The following is a 20,200-nucleotide window of genomic DNA, read 5'->3' on the forward strand; positions in this document are numbered from 1 at the left end:
GGGCTGGTGTTTTCTCTCAGTATGCTTGAATCAATTAATAAATTTATTCTGCATCTGTTATGTGTCCGGCACCAGGGAAATTCAAAGACAGGTAAAACACTCATCCTGGCTTTGAGGAATTCACAGTCCAGCAGGTGTGGTGCTGTCTTGGGCACAGCTTTGGAATCAACAAGTAGGCATGTGACTTAGGGTCACAATGCTCTTTGAGTCTGGACCCAACTCTAAATTACTTTTGCTCTGATTATTTTTTATTAGAGTATCATATACCACACCCTAGAAAAAACTCAGCTCTTCAGAGGTCATCATTTGTGCTATTAGGGCATAATTATTTTCTGAGTATGAATGTATTGACAAGGGAGGATAAGCAAAGGGAAAAAGTTCCTCACCTCTTCAATCATGTCCAACAGAGCTTTGTTACAGTTCTCAAACCGAGCTTTCCATGTGGCTGTGTCCTTTTCCAGCTTCTTCATTTTCTTAGTGGTCTACAGAAATTATAGTGTTTTAATGTTAATTCTGAACAGTTAATATATCAGAGAAACTATCAGTTCCATATGTGACATCAAGAAAAAGTCCTTTCATTACTAGGTGCTGAAGCAAGCAAAAATCCAATGTCAAGGAATGAAGATTGAGTGGAAAGAGTCATGATTTATTTCTGAAGCATCTAAGTCAGTGGTGAACAAACTTATTTGCACCAGAGCCAGTTCAGGAGAAAGAAAACTACTTAAGTCCTTCCTTTTTTGTCATTGTGTTTTCTTTTGTGTAAAAGTAAAAATAACTTTATTGAGTTCCAAGAATAAGCTTGAAATTTAGATTATTTACTGTATTGAATGCAAGACTGTTAATGAGAAAGTTGGACCAGCTTTTTTGCTATTAAAATGTTGATAGTATCTGGGCACATTTGAGAAGTAGCCACAAAAAGGCAACTTTCAGTTTTCTCAGCCTTCATATTTGCAGAGTGCAGTAAGATTCACAGAATGTGATTACATGCGTTATTCATTTCATCCTTGAGACAGTCCCCCAAGGAAGGTTGTTTTCACCTCTACTTTATAAATGGGGAAACTAAGGTTCAGAGAGATGGAGTAATGATTCAGGTGAGTTTTCAGAGGAGTAGGGCTGGAGTCATTTCCATTTAATGCAACATATGCAGAGTGCCTGCTGGTGGCTAGGCAGAGGCTGGGTGTAGGGTATACAGAAATGAATAAAATGCAACCTAGCTTTTGCAAATCTGAAACTACTCTGCATTCCTGGTTATAGGATCTCCTCTCTGTTTGGATGATGGGAAGGACAGGGCTTGTATTCAGGGACAGTTACCCTGGATTAACTACACATGGTCACTGGTTGCTTCATGCTAAAAAGCCTAAGGTTGGGTCTGCTTGGAGGCCCAAGTTATTGGCTTCTGGGCTCTGTAGAGAAACTACATGAGCCTCCAGTGCTTTTTTATTTTCATCATTTCTTAACTGAGTTAATAGTTTATTAACTTTTTTAATGTCATCAGCCCCTTTAGGAATTTAATGAAATCTATGGAAAGTGGAGAAGGAAATGGCAACCCACTCCAGTATTCTTGCCTGGAGAATCCCAGGGACAGGGGAGCCTGGTGGGCTGCCATCTATGGGGTTGTGCAGAGTCGGACATGACTGAAGCAACTTAGCAGCAGTAGCAGCATGGAAAGTGGAAGTGAAAAATAGATTCCAAGGGATTAGATCTGATAGATAAGAGTGCCTGAAGAACTATGGGTGGAGGTTGGTAACATTGTACAGGAGGCGGTGATCAAAACCATCCCCAAGAAGAAGAAATGCAAAAAGACAAAATGGTTGTCTGACAAGGCCTTACAAATAGCTGAGAAAAGAAGAGAAGCTAAAGGCAAAGGAGAAAAGGAAAGATACACCTATCTGAATGCAGAGTTTGAAAGAATAGCAAGGAGAGATGAGAAACCTTCCTCAGTGATAATTGCAAAGTAGAGGAAAACAATAGAATGGGAAAGACTAGAGACCTCTTCAAGAAAATTAGAGACACCAAGGGAGCATTTCATATAAAGATGAGCACAATAAAGGACAGAAATGGTATGGACCTAACAGAAGCAGAAGATATTAAGAAGAGGTGGCAAGGATACACAGAAGAACTATACAAAGGAGGTCTAATGACTCAGATAGTCGTGATAGTGTGATCACTCACCTAGAGCCAGACATCATCGAGTGTGAAGTCAAGTGGGCTTTAGGAAGCATTGTTTTCCTCTACGAACAAAGCTAGTGGAGGTGATAGAATTCCAGTTGAGCTATTTCAAATTCTAAAAGATGTTAAAGTGCTGTACTCTATGCCAGCAAATCTGGAAAACTCAGTAGTGGCCACAGGACTGGAAAAGGTCAGTTTTCATTCCAATCCCAAAGAATGTTCAAACTACCTCACAATTGCACTCATCTCACACACTAGCAAAGTGATGCTCAAAATTCTCTAAGCCAGACTTCAACAATACATGAACCGAGTACTTCCAGATGTTCAAGCTGGATTTAGAAAAGGCAGAGGAACCAGAGATCTAATTGCCAACATCTGTTGGATCATGGAGAAAGCAAGGGAACTTCAGAAGAACATTATTTTTGCTTCATTGACTATGCTAAAGCTTTTGACTGTTTGGATCACAATAAACTGTGGAAAATTCTGAAAGAGATGGGCATACCAGACCACCTTACCTGCTTCCTGAGAAATCTGTATGCAGGTGAAGAAGCAAGAGTTAGAACTAGACATGGAACAATAGACTTGTTTCAAATTAAGAAAGGAGTACGTCAAGGCCGTATATTGTCACCTTGCTTATTTAACTTCTGTGCAAAGTACATCATGTGAAATGGCTGGGCTGGATGAAGCACAAGCTGGAATCAAGATTGCTGGGAGAAATATCAATAACCTCAGATATGCAGATGACACCCCCTTATGGCAGAAAGTAAAGAGGAACTGAAGAGCCTTTTGATGAAAGTGAAGGAGGAGAGTGAAAAAGCTGGCTTAAAACTCAACATTCAAAAAACAAAGATTATGGCATCCGGTCCTATCACTTCATGACAAATAGATGAGTAAACAATGGAAACAATGAGAGACTTTATTTTCTTGGGCTCCAAAATCACTGCAGATGGTGAGTACGGCCATGAAATTAAGACACTTGCTCCTTGGAAGAAAAGCTATGACCAACCTATACAGCATATTAAAAAGCAGAAGCATTACTTTGCCAACAAAGGTCTGTTTAGTCAAAGCTATGGTTTTTCCAGTAGTCATGTATGGATGTGAGAGTTGGACCATAAAGAAAGCTAGCACTAAAGAATTGATGCTTTTAAACTATGGTGTTGGAGAAGAAGACTCTTGAGTATCCCTTGGACTGCAAGGAGATCAAACCAGTCAATCCTGAAGGAAATCAGTCCTGAATATTCATTGAAAGGACTAATGCTGAAGCTGAAGCTCCAATACTTTGGCCGCCTGATGCAAAGAACTGACTCATTAGCAAAGACCCTGATGGTGGGAAAGATTGAAGGCAGGAATACAACAGAGGATGAGATGGTTGGATGGCATCACTGACTCAATGGACATGAGTTTGAGCACCTCTGGGAGCTGGTGATGGACAGAGAAGCCTGGCATGCTACAGCCCATTCGGTGGCAAAGAGTCAGACATGACTGAGCGACGGAACTGAACTGATGGGACTACACCTAAAGATGCAGTATGCGTATCATTTTTTCTTTTTTTGCTAATTCTACTAAAAGTCTATAAATGAACTTCAGATAAAAATTTTTGCTCTAATATTTAACTGAATCTTAAAACTATTTAATTTTGAAATAATATTTTTCTACTCTAATGTTTATTCCAAATTAAAACTCTGTAATTAAAAAAAAATTTTTAAAATGGTTGAATCCTTTCTGGAATGGGAAAGTTGTAACTTTTAAGAAATGTTGACCTATTAAGTTTGCTTGTGAATGGTGAAATTTATCATATATGTTTGTGAAATTTTTTTTTAAAAGAATGTTTTCTACACTTAAAAGAGGTTAATGCTAGTTCCTGTTCAGAAAAACAGTTCTGATGCTGATTTTGTTTTGGGAAAACAATGAATTAAATAAAATTTAAACATTATGTCCAATAATAAAATTAGCAACTTATATTTGTAAAAGTGGACTTCCCTGGTGGCTCAGTGGTAAAGAATTTGCCTACCAATGCAGGAGACATGGGTTTGATCCCTAGGTCAAGAAGATTCCCTGGAGGAGGAAATGACTACCCACAACAGTATTCTTGCCTGGAAAATCTGTGGACAGAGAAGCCTGGTGGGCTGTAGCTCATGGGGTTGCAAAAGAGTCTGACATGACTTAGCGACTAAAACAACAACAAACAATACAATTTGTAAAAGACTTTTAAAAAGTTAAAAATCCTTAAAAACACATTAACTTATTTGAACTTCACAATCTTGTGACATAGGCAAGAAAAAATAGCATTTTAATAAGGGAGAAGTTAAGTGAATTGTTTACTGCTACTTGATGAGTAAGAGCATGCCCAGAATTTGAATTCAGACTTCTCATTAAAGATTGTCTTAGTTATATCATATTACATATATTCTCTTCTGAGAATATTCTATGAAATGGTATTTTCTACTCTAACATTCTGCTCTTGCATATTTGTATGAAAGTTTTTTTTAATCATTAGAAGATTTGATATTTTTATTTTAGCATAAACAACATAATATTATATTGCTAGCTCTTTTCTTTTTAAACCTCTCCATGGACTAGAAAAAGAAAATATTCTTCCTCAGGGTGAAAATGTATCCTGGTGTTTTTTGATTCTTCCTAAAATTAATCTGCCAGATATTTAACCAATAAAATGCAGCCCAGATCTCATTTGCATGTATAAATGTTTCATTACTTCATGAAATGCACTGAAATATCTTAGTGAGAGAAAAATGAACCCAAAGGAAAATTGCCTGTCAAAATAGAAAATGTCAGTATTTCATGGGAGATAAGCAATACTCACTTTATCCATTTCTTGTTTGAAAGTGGCAAACACCTCATTGCTTTTTGTCAGTGTGCTCTGAAACTCTTCAAACCTTCCAGAGTAGAGAGTAAGCTGTAAATAGGGGAAAGAGTAAGTTTGTTTTAGGCCTGCTTTCCTGTTTTAGGAATGCTTCCAAAACAAAACCACCTGTCGTTGTTTGTTATTTGAAAAGGAAAATGATTTAAGAGAATTCTCAATACAATGTTAGTGATATGTTCAATTCTTTTTACTTTGCGATCAGCCTAGGTCAGTGAGTATGACTGAGGTACTTCTTTAAAGAAAAATGACATAATAAAATATATCATCACCATTTCATTGTATCATAATTTTTACCAACAAACATTTATTGAGCTCTGACTGAACATAGCAAGGACTATTATGTACAAAAGCATTTAACCTGTATCTGCTGTTTTTGAGGGAATCCCAAAGACAACTTGATTACAGAACAGTGAACACAAAGTACCAAAGTAGTTAAGTACTGATCAGAGAATGAGATAAATGTGGCAGGTGATCATATAAGTCACATTTTTGTAGAGAAGGTGAGCCTTGGGCTTGGTCTTGAGGGAAGGGAGATATGGGCCAGATATGGACTAGGGATACTGCCATTATGTGGTTGTGCTATTATAAGCACGTGTCATTTCCCTTTTTGACATTGTGGTTTTGTGTGTTTTTGAATACAGTGTTCTAGCCAATAGCAGTTAAATGTTCCTTTTCAAGGAAATGAGTTTATTATACCAATTTTTAATAGAAATTATCATTGGAAGGACTGATGCTGAAGCTGAAGCTCCAATAGTTTGGCCACCCAATGCAAAGAACCAGCTCATTGGAAAAGACCCTGATGCTGGGGAAGATTGAAGGCAAAAGGAGAAGGCGGCAGAGAATGACATGGTTAGATAGCATCACCGAGTCAATGGACATGAATTTGAACAAACTCCTGGAGATAATCAAGGACAGGGGAGGGGCCTGGTGGGCTGCAGTCCATGGGGTCGCTAAGTCGGACACGACTGAGCAACTTCACTATCACTTTTCACTTCCATGCTTTGGAGAAGGAAATGGCAACCCACTCCAGTGTTCTTGCCTGGAGAATCCCAAGGATGGGGGAACCTGGAGGGCTGCCGTCTATGGGGTCACACAGAGTCGGACACGACTGAAGCGACTTAGCAGCAGCAGCAGAATGGTTCATTCTCACATGATTCAGAATAGCAGAGGTTTTACTGCAGTACATGGGCTTCCCTTGTGGCTCAGCTGGTAAAGAATCTGCCCGCAATGCGGGAGACCTGGGTTTGATCCCTGGGTTGGGAAGATCCCCTGGAGAAGGGAAAAGGCTACCCACTCCAGTATTCTGGCCTGGAGAATTCCATGGACTGTATGGTCCATGGGGTCGCAAAGAGCTGAGCAACTTTCACTTTACTGCAGTACACGAGAACAGTAAAATAACATAAATCCTTTCATAAGAAACAGATTTTCCAAAGAAAAATCAAAACAACAGCTCATCAGCATTTTGAAATCAGTCATTAACAATGTGAATAGGTGATAAATTTGGGGTAACTCTAGTGGCTTAAAAGTTTTCTCATGATTCCTTGCCATACAGACTGAAAAAGATTGGGTACCGTGTCATCAGGGAATTCACGGCCAGGAAAGCTTTCAGACACATAGTTCAAAGAACAACACAGTTAACCCTTGAACAAAGCAGGGGGTTAGGGGCATTGACCCTCCATGAAGTGCAAAATCTGTGTATCATATATAGTCAGCCCTCTGTATTCCCAGTTCCTCATCTCTGCAGTTCCCTATCCATAGATTCAGTCAATGTCAGATACTGCAGTACTATATATAGTATTTGCTATTGAAAAAAAAAATCCATACATAATCATCTTCACAGTTCAAATATGTGTTGTTCAAGGGTCAAAACTAACTCATTATGTGCAATGCACTCTTGACATATTCTGTTTAATTTAATAAATCTGTTTCATTTTCTCCACAGACAAGTGGCTAGGATTCACTAAGTTGATTTCAGGGTGCATGAATAAGTCAAGTCCCTCAGTTTGAGGATAAGCCCCTGTGGGACTGCCTGCCTGTGGGAATAACTATCCCAGCTGATCTTCACCTATCACAAAATCCATTCATTTGCATTTTGGACCCAGTCTCCTGTTAACTTCTTTTCCTTACTCTCCTCTTTCTTTTCCCAACTTTTCAGTAATTCCATTAGGATTACAGTGGTTGTATAGATGTGGTCTCCTGAGCTGGTCCTCCCACCCTCTCTTGCAGTCCTATAGCTGCAGGCTGCAGACAAGAGGGGAAGGTGGGCCGTGTGTGCTCTGTTTCACCTGCGCAGCCTTGACAGGGGACTTCCCTGGTGGCTCAGCAGTAAGAATCCGCCTGCAACGCAGGAGACGCAGGAGACATAGGTGAGATTCCTGGGTCAGGAAGATCCCCTGGAGAAGGGAATGGCAACCTACTCCAGTATTCTTGCCTGGAAAATTCCATGGACAGAGGAGCCTGGTGGGGTACAGTCCATGGGGTGGCAAAGAGTTGGACATGACTGAAGCGATTGAGCATCCATGCATGCATGCAACCTTGACAAGATCAGCGGGAGCAACCACACCCTCCCCGGCCAGCTATCTTCTTCTTTGGGCTGAGTGTTCTTTTGATGTATAAACTGGGCGGATTTTGTTTTCCTCCTCTATGTTTTCTGTGTCATGGAGATGACAGATACACCAAAGTTCGAGGGATTAGTGTCTCACTTCATCACCACTTTGGCCTTTTTCTAGTGACCCTCAACTTTCTTGTCTTTTAAATTGGGTAAAATACATATAACATTCACTGTCTTAACCATTTTAAGTGTACAGTTCAATATTGTTAAGTAAATTCACATTGTGCAAATGAATTTCCAGAAATTTTCATCATGCAAAACTGAAACTCTGTAACCCAGTAAATGATAGCTCTCCATTTCTTCCTTTCCTTCTAGTGATTTTTTTTACATCTGCTTTTCTTTCTGTTTGACCTTTTTGTCATAGGTGGCAAAATCTGTGTGAACTATACTTTTCTCAGGTAACCAACTCTGACACTCTTTACTTATATACTAACTAAAAATGTACACTTCCTGTTTCCTTTATGGATATTTGTTTGGTCGTATTTTCCTTCTCACTTTTATGTTGACATGATGCGTGTCTGATGTGTCATATTCCCTCTTTCACTGTGGTATATCAGAGAAGCATGGAAAGAACATCCAGAGGTCATCCTCAGGATTCCTACCAGAGGCAGAAATAGAAACAAACTACTCTACGGTTAGTAACAACAACTCCTGCTCCAATATTTCACTTTTAAATGGGCTAGGTGGCACATGCATTCTTTTAACCGAGCACAAATTTTGATTCCAACATCACAAGAGAAGACTCTACACATGGACATCACCAGATGGTCAATACTGAAATCAAATTGATTATATTTTGCAGCCAAAGATGGAGAAGCTCTATACAGTCAGCAAAAACAAGACTGGGAGCTGACTGTAGCTCAGATAATGAACTACTAATTGCCAAATTCAGACTTGAAGAAAGTAGGGAAAACCACTAGACCCTTCAGGTATGACCTAAATCAAATCCCTTACGATTATACAGTGGAAGTGAGAAATAGATTCAAGGGATTAAATTGGATAGACAGAGTGCCTGAAGCACTATGGACAGAGGTTCGTGACATTGTACACGAGTCAGTGATCAAGACCATCCGCAAGAAAAAGAAATGCAAAAAGACAAAATGGCTGTCTGAGAAGGCCTTACAAATAGCTGAGAAGAGAGGAGAAACTAAAGGCAAAGGATAAAAGGAAAGATATAACCAGCTGAATGCACAGTTTGAAAGAACAGTAAGGAGAGATAAGAAAGCCTTCCTCAGTGATCAGTACAAAGAAATAGAGGAAAACAATAGAATGGGAAAGGCTAGAGATCTCTTCAAGAAAATTAGAGACATTTCACGTAAAGATGGGCACAATAAAGGACAGAAATGGTAAGGACCTAACAGAAGTAGAAGATATTATGAAAAGATGGCTACGATACACAGAAGAACTATACAAAAGAGATCTTGCTGCTGCTGCTAAGTCGCTTCAGTCGTGTCTGACTCTGTGCAACCCCAATGACTCAGAAAGTCATGATGGTGTGATTACTCACCTAGAGCCAGACATCCTGGAATGCGAAGTCAAGTGCGCTTTAGGAAGCATCACTACAAACAAAGCTAGTGGAGGTGATGGAATTCCAGTTGAGCTATTTCAAATCCTAAAAGATGATGCTGTGATAGTGCTGCACTCAATATGCCAGCAAATTTGGAAAACTCAGCAGTGGCCACAGGACTGGAAAAGGTCAGTTTTCATTCCAATCCCAAAGAAAGGCAATGCCAAAGAATGTTCAAACTACTGCCACAATTGCCTTCATCTCACACACTAGCCAAGTAATGCTCAAAATTCTCCAAGCCAGCCTTCAGCAATACGTGAACTGTGAACTTCCAGATGTTCAAGCTGGATTTAGAAAAGACAGAGGAACCAGAGATCAAATTGTCAACATCTGCTGGATCATGGAAAAAGCAAGTGAGTTCCAGAAAAAGATCTTCTTCTGCTTTATTGACTATGCCAAAGCCTTTGACTGTGTGGGTCACAACAAACTGTGGAAAATTCTTAAGGAGATGTGAATCCCAGACCACCTGATTTGCCTCTTGAGAAATCTGTATGCAGGTGAAGAAGCAACAGTTAGAACTGGACATGGAACAACAGACTGGTTCCAAATAGGAAAAGGAGTATGTCAAGGCTATATATTGTCACCCTGCTTATTTAACTTCTATGCAGAGTCCTGTATATTGTCATTTGCTTATTTAACTTCTATGCAGAGTACTCATGTGAAATGCTGGGCTGAATGAAGCACAAGCTGGAATCAAGATTGCTGGGAGAAATATCAATAACCTCAGATATGCAGATGACACCATCCTTACGGCAGAAAGTGAAGAACTAAAGAGCCTCTTAATGAAAGTGAAAAAGGAGAGTGAAAAAACTGGCTTAAAGCTCAACATTCAGAAAGTGAAGATCATGGCATCCGGTCCCATCACTTCGTGGGAAATAGATGGGGAAACAATGGAAGCAGTGAGAGGCTTTACAAAATCACTGCAGATGGTAAGTGCAGCCATGAAATTAAAAGACATTTGCTCCTTGGAAGAAAAGCTATGACAAACCTAGACAGCATATTAAAAAGCAGACATTACTTTACCAACAAAGGTCTGTGTAGTCAAGGCTATGGTTTTTCCAGTAGTCATGTATGGATGTGAGCATTGGAGTATAAAGAAAGCTGAGTGCCGAAGAATTTATGCTTTGGAACCGTGGTGTTGGAGAAGACTCTTGAGAGTCCCTTGGACAGCAAGGAGATCAAACCAGTCAATCCTGAAGGAAATCAGTCCAGAATATTCATTGGAAGGACAGATGCTGAAGCTGAACCTCCAATACTTTGGCCATTTAATGCCAATGATTCATTAGAAAAGACCCTGATGCTTGGAAAGATTGAAGGCGGGAGGAGAAGGGGACAGCAGAGGATGAGATGTTTGGATGGCGTCACCCATGTGATGGTCATGAGTTTGAGTAGACTCCGGAAGTTGGTGATGGACAGGGAGCTTGGTGTGCTACAGTCCATGGGGTCACAAAGAGTCAGACACGACTGAGCGACTGAACTGAACTGACTGAAATTTTAATTACAAATGTTCATAGCATATATGAAACAAAGTTGTCTAGGAATTGTCTTAGCTAACTTAGGTTATTTGGCTTGGAAAGTAATCCAATTATTATTATAGTTGTAGAGAAATCTCCTCTCATCTTAAATAGATACAGTGAGGTCTTCTGAGATTAAAGACTGTGATTACCTGTCTTTAAGAGTTGACTCACTGATCTTTCCCCTTGGATAGTATTTTATGTCTGCAATGCTGTGCTGTGTTGATATTGCTGACTTTCCACATCTACTACCATCTTCAGCCTTATTGATCCAATGAACACTCTATTTGTAGCCACAGTTGTATTCCATTGATCATCTCTGACATTTACTCTATTGCCTTGGTTTGTATAATTGAAAGTCAGACGTCTCTTCCCTAAGTGAGAATCATGCCCCAGACTGGCAAGCTATTGTTTTAGGACTGAAAAGTGACTTCCAGCTAGGAAAACACAATCTGTCCTTTATATTGTCTTTGCTCAGACCATAGAAATGGGGACTAAGATGTCTTCCTCCTACTAACCCACTCTTTTAATTGTCAAACCAAAGGACGTGTTTGAGTGCTTTGCAAAATCATCTGTGATAGACTTTGTTTAAGCTGGCTTGAAACTCAACATTCCAAAAACTAAGATCATGGCGTCCAGTCCCATCGCTTCATAGCAAATAGAATGGGAAAAAGTGGAATCAATGGTAGATTTTATTTTCTTGGCTCCAAAATCGCTGCAGATGGTGACTCCAGGGATGAAATTAAAGGATGCTTGCTCCTTGGAAGCAGAGATATCACTTTGCTGACAAAGGTCCATCTAATCAAAGCTATTGTTTTTCCAGTAGTCATGTATGGATGTGAGAGTTGGACCATAAAGAAGGCTGCATGCATGCATGGATGTGTGTGAGCTCAGTTGTGTCCAATTCTTTGTGACCCCATAGACTGTAGCGTGTCAGGCTCCTCTGTCCATGGAATTTTCCAGGCAAGAATACTGGAATGGGTTGCCATTTCCTCTTCCAGGGGATCTTCCCAGCCCAGGGATGGAACCCGTGTCTCTTGCATCTTCTACATTAGCAGGTAATTCTTTACCACTGTGCCACCTGGCAAGCCCATAGAAGAGTGCTGAAGAATTGATGCTTTGAAACTGTGGTTCTGGAGCAGACTCTTCAGAGTTCCTTGGACAGCAAGAAGACAAAACCAGTCAATCCTAAAGGAAATCCATCCTGAATATTCATTGGAATGACTGATGCTGAAGCTGGAGCTCTAGTACTTTGGCCACCTGATGTGAAGAGCCAACTTATTGGAAAAGACCCTTATGCTGGGAAAGATTGAGGACAAGAGGAGAAGGGGATGACAGAGGATGGGATGGTTGTATTGCATCGTGGACTCAACGGACATGAGTTTGAGCAAACTCCGGGAGATTGTGAAGGACAGGGAACCTTGGGGTGCTGCAGTTCATGAGGTGGCAAAGAATTGGACATGACTTAGTGACTGAACAACAACAGACTTTGTTTTTCAAGGTTTAAACTTTAAAAAAATGTAGTGTTGATACTTTTCAATAGAAGCTTGTTTAAGCATTATTACATGTAGGGATTCAGGGCCTCCATATTCTTCTTGATGTTTAAGTAATTATTGAAGTTGTGAAAATGCCTTGAAGACAAAAGAGATAGACAAGAGAGGGTCCTTGCAGAGAGAGCCAAGCACCATGGAAAGCAAAGTGATGAAGGAGGCAGGGTTAACTCAGTTTAGTACCATGCTTCTACAGCCCTGGAAATTCTCTGTGTTCATGAACTAGAGCTGAACAGGGTCCTGAGATCATCTTTTCCAGTGGTTCTGAAGCTTTTTGGCAACTAAAGAACTTCTTTGTCTCATCTATCACTAGGTGTGTCCTTAGCCATGAGATAAGAAAGCCTTCCTCAGCGATCAATGCAAAGAAATAGAGGAAAACAACAGAATAGGAAAGACTAGAGATCTCTTCAAGAAAATCAGAGATACCAAGGGAACATTTCATGCAAAGATGGGCTCAATAAAGGACAGAAATGGTATGGACCTAACAGAAGCAGAAGATGTTAAGAAGAGGTGGCAAGAATACACAGAAGAACTGTACAAAAAAGATCTTCATGACCCAGATAATCACTATGGTGTGATCACTCACCTAGAGCCATACATCCTGGAATGCGAAGTCAAGTAAGCCTTAGAAAGCATCACTACGAACAAAGCTAGTGGAGGTGATGGAATTCCAGTTGAGCTCTTTCAGATCCTGAAAGATGATGCCGTGAAAGTGCTGCACTCAATATGCCAGCAAATTTGGAAAACTCAGCAGTGGCCACAGGACTGGAAAAGGTCAGTTTTCATTCCAGTCCCAAAGAAAGGCAATGCCAAAGAATGCTCAAATTACTGCACAATTGCACTCATCTCACAGGCTAGTAAAGTAATGCTCAAAATTCTCCAAGCCTGGCTTTAGCAATATGTGAACTGTGAACTTCCAGATGTTCAAGCTGGTTTTAGAAAAGGCAGAAGAACCAGAGATCAAATTGCCAACATCCACTGGATCATGGCAAAAGCAAGAGAGTTCCAGAAAAACATCATTTCTGCTTTATTGACTATGCCAAAGCCTTTGACTGTGTGGATCACAATAAACTGTGGAAAATTCTGAAAGAGATGGGAATACCAGACCACCTGATCTGCCTCTTGAGAAACCTATATGCATGTCAGGAAGCAACAGTTAGAACTGGACATGGAACAACAGATTGGTTCCAAATAGGAAAAGGAGTACATCAAGGCTGTATACTGTCACCCTGCTTATTTAACTTATATGCAGAGCATCATGACAAATGCTGGGCTGGAAGAAGCACAAGCTGGAATCAAGATTGCCAGAAGAAATATCAATAACCTCAGATATGCAGATGACACCACCCTTATGGCAGAAAGTGAAGAGGAACTAAAAAGCCTCTTGATGAAAGTGAAAGTGGAGAGTGAAAAAGTTGGCTTAAAGTTCAACATTCAGAAAACGAAGATCATGGCATCTGGTCCCATCACTTCGTGCCGAATAGATGGGGAAACAGTGGAAACGGTGTCAGACTTTTTTTGGGGGGGCTCCAAAATCACTGCAGATGGTGACTGCAGCCATGAAATTAAAAGATGCTTACTCCTTGGCAGGAAAGTTATGACCAACCTAGATAGTGTATTCAAAAGCAGAGATATTACTTTGCCAACAAAGGTCCGTCTAGTCATGGCTATGGTTTTTCTAGTGGTCATGTATGGATGTGAGAGTTGGACTGTGAAGAAGGCTGAGTGCCGAAGAATTGATGCTTTTGAACTGTGGTGTTGGAGAAGACTCTTGAGAGTCCGTTGGACTGCAAGGAGATTCAACCAGTCCATTCTAAAGGAGAGCAGTCCTGGGTGTTCATTGGACGGACTGATGCTGAAGCTGAAACTCCAATACTTTGGCCACCTCATGCAAAGAGTTGATTCATCAGAAAAGACCCTGATGCTGGGAGGGATTGGGGGCAGGAGGAGAAGGAGACGACAGAGGATGAGATGGCTGGATGGCATTACCGACTCGATGCACATGAGTTTGGGTGAACTCCGGGAGTTGGTGACGGACAGGGAGGCCTGGCGTGCTGTGATTCACAGGGTCGCAAAGAATCGGACACAACGGAGCGACTGAACTGAACTGGACTGAGCCCACAAGATAACACTAGTATTAACTCATACACTAACTAGTCCTTAGCATTTTAATTAATATCATTGTTATCATTAGATTGTGAGTTTAATTAGGCAGGCATTTTTGGTTCTTTTATTGAGTAGTATATCTCTAACATGTAGAGCCATGTCAAGCACTTAGATGCTCAGTAAATATTAGTTGAATTAATTATGCTTATTATGGGGCAGACACTGAATTAAGTGCTTTGCATGCATAACCTGAAAACAAACTGCATGTATTACGAAGACTTATTTTCCTTTTATAAACTGAATCAACTATACGAATAGCTACCATCCATGCTGCTAAGCGAAGCTGTTATATTGTCAAAAACAACTACATTTTACACAGCAGCTGCTGCCTCATATGCTGTTATGTTTTGGAAATACTGAAAAGTAATAGGCTTCCAAGAGGTCAAAGGACTCCAGCTTGGGATCTTAGATACATTGCAGCATCCTTGTTTTACAGACCAGGAAGTTTAGGTCCAGGGAGGTTTAGGTGAATTGTACAGAATCAGACAGCTTCTCAGCAGAAGAGCCATCTGGTCCCTGGACTCAGCCCAGTTTTGAGGATTGAACAAGGAACACTGGCAAGTCTAGACCTTGGTTCCTTCTTTTTCAAACTTGAGGGAGTGGGAAATTAAATCATACCTTTCAGGTTATTAAAGGCCTGTTTTCTGATATCTGCTGAATGAAGCACTCTCTAGCCCAGAGTCTCATGGTATTAATGTATTCTTCATTTAGCATAGAAGAGTAGAGATTGCTTATAACAGATGTTGTGAACACTGAATAGCTTCAAGTACTGTCTGCTGTATACTTCAAGGCTTTGTGCTGTGAATGGGACAGAGATAGAGCCAGAAGCCCTGACTTGATGCTCTGGATTCTCCCCTCCTACCAACCCCTGCCCCGCTACAGTCAGGTCACACCTCCTTCCCCCTGCCTACTTCTGGCTCGGGAACTGTCTCTGCCTGCCACCCACCCCACACCGTGAAATGATGTGCTCTGTGACTGCCTAAAGGGTGATCTTGAGTTTGTAACTTTATAGTTTAATCTTTTAATTCTGAGTCCTTTGAATCTATTAATAGTGAAAAAATATATTTTTCAAATTTCTGTGTAATTAATATTTTAAAACTGTTTGGTATATTAGTGGGGAAACAAGTCATCATTGTGTTTGGTAAACACATTGGAAAAGTGTTCTTTAGGAAGGTTAGAAATCAAAATGTTATCTTTGTTTTTGTCTATGCAGTGATGTAATTTGTGATTTTGCTTCTTTTAAATTAAAAAAAAATGTACAAATATTCATTGAACTTGTTCATTCATACAATGAATAATTTTTTAATATTTACAATGGACAAGTATTCAGCAGTCAGAACATTAACATTTATAAGTGAAATATTCAAATCTTAAATTAATGCTGCCCTTTTTCTCGCTTTTGGTGAATTTTCACTGTGTGATTTTATAGTCCCTTTAGCAAGTGGGCATTTCTCCCAGCTGGGGAACTAGGACTCTGTGGCCCAGCCTGTGGCACGATGAGCAGAGCCCCAAGGGCCCCAGAAAGATGGGAGAAGTCTGGCTTTCCTCCAGAGCCAGCTGTTGCATAACCTTTATTTTTGAGCCTGCAATACGAATTCCTATAGTCTAATCAAAATACACTCATAACAACATGAAACCAAATAAAAATGATTTCTAACTTGTCCACCATTTCTAATCATTCAGCACTGGCAAGGCCAGCACGACTCTGTTTTGCTGACTCTATTTTTCTAATTTCCTTTTATTGTGAATAATATCAAACAAGTAAGGACATTTTCAGTATTGGGAATTATAGATGGTGCATTTGAACAGGTTCCATCAATCCTTACCTTCACAGGTTAATGGGGGAGGAGGGAGAGAGGACCTGTGAACAGATGGGTGAGGACCTGGCCACCAGCCTATCCTGGTTGACCCTCATTTGTATGTCAGCAGACCTTTTGACCAGAAGTTGTTGGTGCGGAGCATTTATTTTTCTTAGATATAACATTGTGCCTTTATTTTTACTTAAAAATAGTAAATATGAAGTTATTCTTCATTTCTAACTCCTGCCCCCACTTCCCCTCCCACGTGGAAGGCCTTGTGTGGACTCCCTTTGGTTCACAGCAAGGAAGACACACTGCATGCACTGTTGTACCCCTACTTCACCTGAGCCTGCAGGACTGTCTCTTGTTCCTTCAGCACTTTAGCCTGAAGTTTCCACTCTGCTGCCTGGTTCAGCAGCTGTAAGGAGAGAGAACGCGTGGAAAGATCGTCAAATTGTCTTTTAAATTACCGTTTATTGTGACTCCTGTGTAAACTTAATTGCTTGCTAAATAATCTTCTTAAGTAATTTTTGGGGAACTTTATAATCAGAAAACTAACAAAACAACTAGTTTTAAAGGTCTTATTCTCAGCTAAAAATTAGTGATTCTAATGGGAAGAAAAAAGAGGAAAGAAAGTCTCCAACTCAAGCATGAATCACACAAAATTCTGGACCCCTCTGTAGCAATTCTGCCCAGCTATCATTCAACCTCTGCTTGAACATTTTCAGATTATCCTTACCTGGGGCATTGTTGTGAGCAACTGTTCCTTTGTATTAAACCTAACTGTTCAAGCAGTTAGTTATTGTTTTTTTAAAAAAAACAGTAGTGCTAGAACTGGAAGACCTAAGATATTTAATTTGTAAAGCAGCTTGATTGGATAATCCTCTTGAGTTTTACAACTTTCTTCCAGTCTTTTATATCTGCTTGCATCCAACTTGACAATTTTTTTTTTCTATTTGCCTACATCTAGGCTTTCAAAGCATTAAAGCATAGTTTTTATAGAAACAACTTTTTGACACTTATTTCATGAGTTTATATATTATTCTGTTGATTCACATAATGCAAAACCAAGGATAACTGGGAAAAGAGTTGGGAGCAAAGATCTGACTCTTGGTCTTAGCTTAGGCAACCATCTTCAGATATTGCAGAGTAGCTAACTCACCCCAGGATCCAACATGCTGTGGGCCTCTGTCAGTATGCTTACAGAGAATGGTGAACGTCATGGATAACCCAGTCAGTCAGTCAGGTGGCTGTCAGTTAAGAAGTTTCTATTTTATTTCAAGATAGGCTGATAGAAGTTTTTTCCTTTTTGTTAATCCATATATTTTAAAAAATGTCCATTTTTGTTATTGGAACCAAAAATAATAAAATCATTATTTTTAAAAACTTGGAGGCATCTTTTCCCTTATCCGAGTTAGTCTTGACCTCTCCATTTATAAAAGGGGGTTATGGTATGGACCTAACAGAAGCAGAAGATATTAAGAAGAGATGGCAAGAATACACAGAAGAACTGTACAAAAAAGATCTTCATGACCCAGATAATCATGATGGTGTGATCACTGACTTAGAGCCAGGCATCCTGGAATGTGAAGTCAAGTGGGCCTTAGAAAGCATCACTATGAACAAAGCTAGTGGAGGTGATGGAATTCCAGTTGAGCTATTTCAAATCCTGAAAGATGATGCTGTGAAAGTGCTGCACTCAATATGCCAGCAAATTTGGAAAACTCAGCAGTGGCCACAGGACTGGAAAAGGTCAGTTTTCATTCCAGTCCCAAAGAAAGGCAATGCCAAAGAAAGCTCAAACTACTGCACAATTGTACTCATCTCACACGCTAGTAAAGTAATGCTCAAAATTCGCCAAGCCAGGCTTCAGCAATATGTGAACCGTGACCTTCCAGATGTTCAAGCTGGTTTTAGAAAAGGCAAAGGAACCAGAGATCAAATTGCCAACATCCACTGGATCATGGAAAAAGCAAGACAGTTCCAGAAAAGCATCTATTTCTGCTTTATTGACTATGCCAAAGCCTTTGACTGTGTGGATGACAATAAACTGTGGAAAATTCTGAAAGAGATGGGAATACCAGACCACCTGATCTGCCTCTTGTGAAATTTGTATGCATGTCAGGAAGCAACAGTTAGAACTGGACATGGAACAACAGACTGGTTCCAAATAGGAAAAGGAGTTCGTCAAGGCTGTATATTGTCACCCTGCTTATATGCGGAGTACATCATGAGAAACGCTGGGCAGGAAGAAGTACAAGCTGGAATGAAGATTGCCGGGAGAAATACCAATAACCTCAGATATGCAGATGACACCATCCTTATGGCAGAAAGTGAAGAAGAACTAATGAGCTTCTTGAAAGTGAAAGAGGAGAGTGAAAATGTTGGCTTTAAGCTCAACATTCAGAAAATGAAGATCATGGCATCCAGTCCCATCACTTCATGGGAAATAGATGGGGAAACAGTGGAAACAGTGTCAGACTTTATTTTTTGGGGCTCCAAAATCACTGCAGATGGTGATTGCAGCCATGAAATTAAAAGATGCTTACTCCTTGGCAGGAAAGTTATGACTAAACTAGATAGCATATTAAAAAACAGAGATATTACTTTGTCAACAAAGGTTCGTCTAGTCAAGGCTATGGTTTTTCCGGTAGTCATGTATGGATGTGAGTTGGACTATAAAGAAAGCTGAGTGCCGAAGAATTGATGTTTTTGAACTGTGGTGTTGGAGAAGACTCTTGAGAGTCCCTTGGACTATAGGGAGATCCAACCAGTCCATCCTAAGGGAGATCAGTCCTGGGTGTTCATTGGAAGGACTGATGTTGAAGCTGAAATTCCAATACTTTGGCCACCAGATGCGAAGAACTGACTCATTTGAAAAGACCCTAATGCTGGGAAAGATTGAGGGCAGGAGGAGAAGGGGACGACAGAGGATGAGATGGGTGGATAAGCATCACTGACTCAATGGACATGAGTTTGGGTAAACTCCAGGAGTTAGTGATGGGAGGCCTGGCACGCTGCAGTTCATGGGGTCGCAAAGAGACACGACTGAACTGAACTGAACCTTTCTGTGACTTATATCTGCTGTTCTGCTAAATTGCTGCAGGAAAAGAGGGCATCATTTTAGTTTCTTGGTAAGATCAAGTTACTCCATGTCTGTCCCCTAGTCTCTCTCACAAGAATCTTTGCCTGATTGTTCCTCTGTTGTGCCTCATATATTAAATCCAAAGGTACTGATGTTCTATAGGAAGCATCGTTTACCTGAGGATAATTACATCTAAATAATAAATAAATGCTTTATTTCTTACTTTGAGAGCTAGATTGTAAATGGATTTAATAAATTAATCTTTAAGAGCACATGGAGATTTGATTGTAATTATGCAGTGCCCACCAGGTTATATTTTCCAAAATCCATTCTTTTGTTGTCATGTTTGAAAACCAAAGTTTAAAAAAAATTACTATTCTGACAAACTGAAGTGATTCCAGTCTGATTTTAGGTAAACGCAAAGCTTGTGATCAGTTGTTAAATGGCCAAATCTGAATGACTGGTTGGTTGTCTCTCCCCAGCAGCAGATACATGCTTTAACTCATGCCTCTGAAACACACCTCTGAGTGTGATGTACTATCACAGAGCTTGGGATCTGGGGACAGATGTACTGGAGATGTGGCCAGCATACCCCGGTCACTTAGCAGTGTGTGACCTTAAGCAAGTCACATATCCTTTTATGGGCCTCAATTCTCTCATCTGTTTTGGAGTGTTTAGGGTTAATAAGATATCAGTAAAAGATACCACTTGGTTTCTTAAACCAAAACTCAGGAGTCATCCTTGATTCTTCTGTTTCTTCACTGTCACCATCTTCCAGTTCAAAGCATGGCTTGTTGGTATTATGTTAAAAACTTAACTTTTATCCATGTCCAGCTCTTCTTCTCCACTGCCACTTCC

General features: G+C 40.2%; 1 protein-coding gene and 1 long non-coding RNA gene across 9 annotated transcripts in view; one reads left to right on the forward strand and one right to left on the reverse strand.

Moving 5' to 3' along the window:
* The window catches only part of TXLNB (taxilin beta), a 56,435-nt gene that overhangs the window by 4,299 nt on the left and 31,936 nt on the right, over positions 1-20,200 (reverse strand). For both annotated transcript variants that reach the window (XM_086318088.1, XM_086318087.1), the window contains 3 exons: positions 16,601-16,675; positions 4,991-5,083; positions 387-482 (listed from right to left, as the gene is read on the reverse strand). In XM_086318088.1, coding sequence (XP_086174214.1) covers positions 387-482; positions 4,991-5,083; positions 16,601-16,675 — 264 coding nt within the window. The remainder of the gene's footprint in view (positions 1-386; positions 483-4,990; positions 5,084-16,600; positions 16,676-20,200) is intronic.
* LOC147366227 (uncharacterized) overlaps positions 1-20,200 on the forward strand; it is a 514,655-nt gene that overhangs the window by 1,428 nt on the left and 493,027 nt on the right. The window lies entirely within an intron of this gene.

Source organism: Bos grunniens, chromosome 9 (genome assembly GCF_055505025.1).
Source record: "Bos grunniens cultivar Pamir isolate PY7600 chromosome 9, Bosgru_T2T1.0, whole genome shotgun sequence".
Taxonomy (NCBI): Eukaryota; Metazoa; Chordata; class Mammalia; order Artiodactyla; family Bovidae; genus Bos; species Bos grunniens.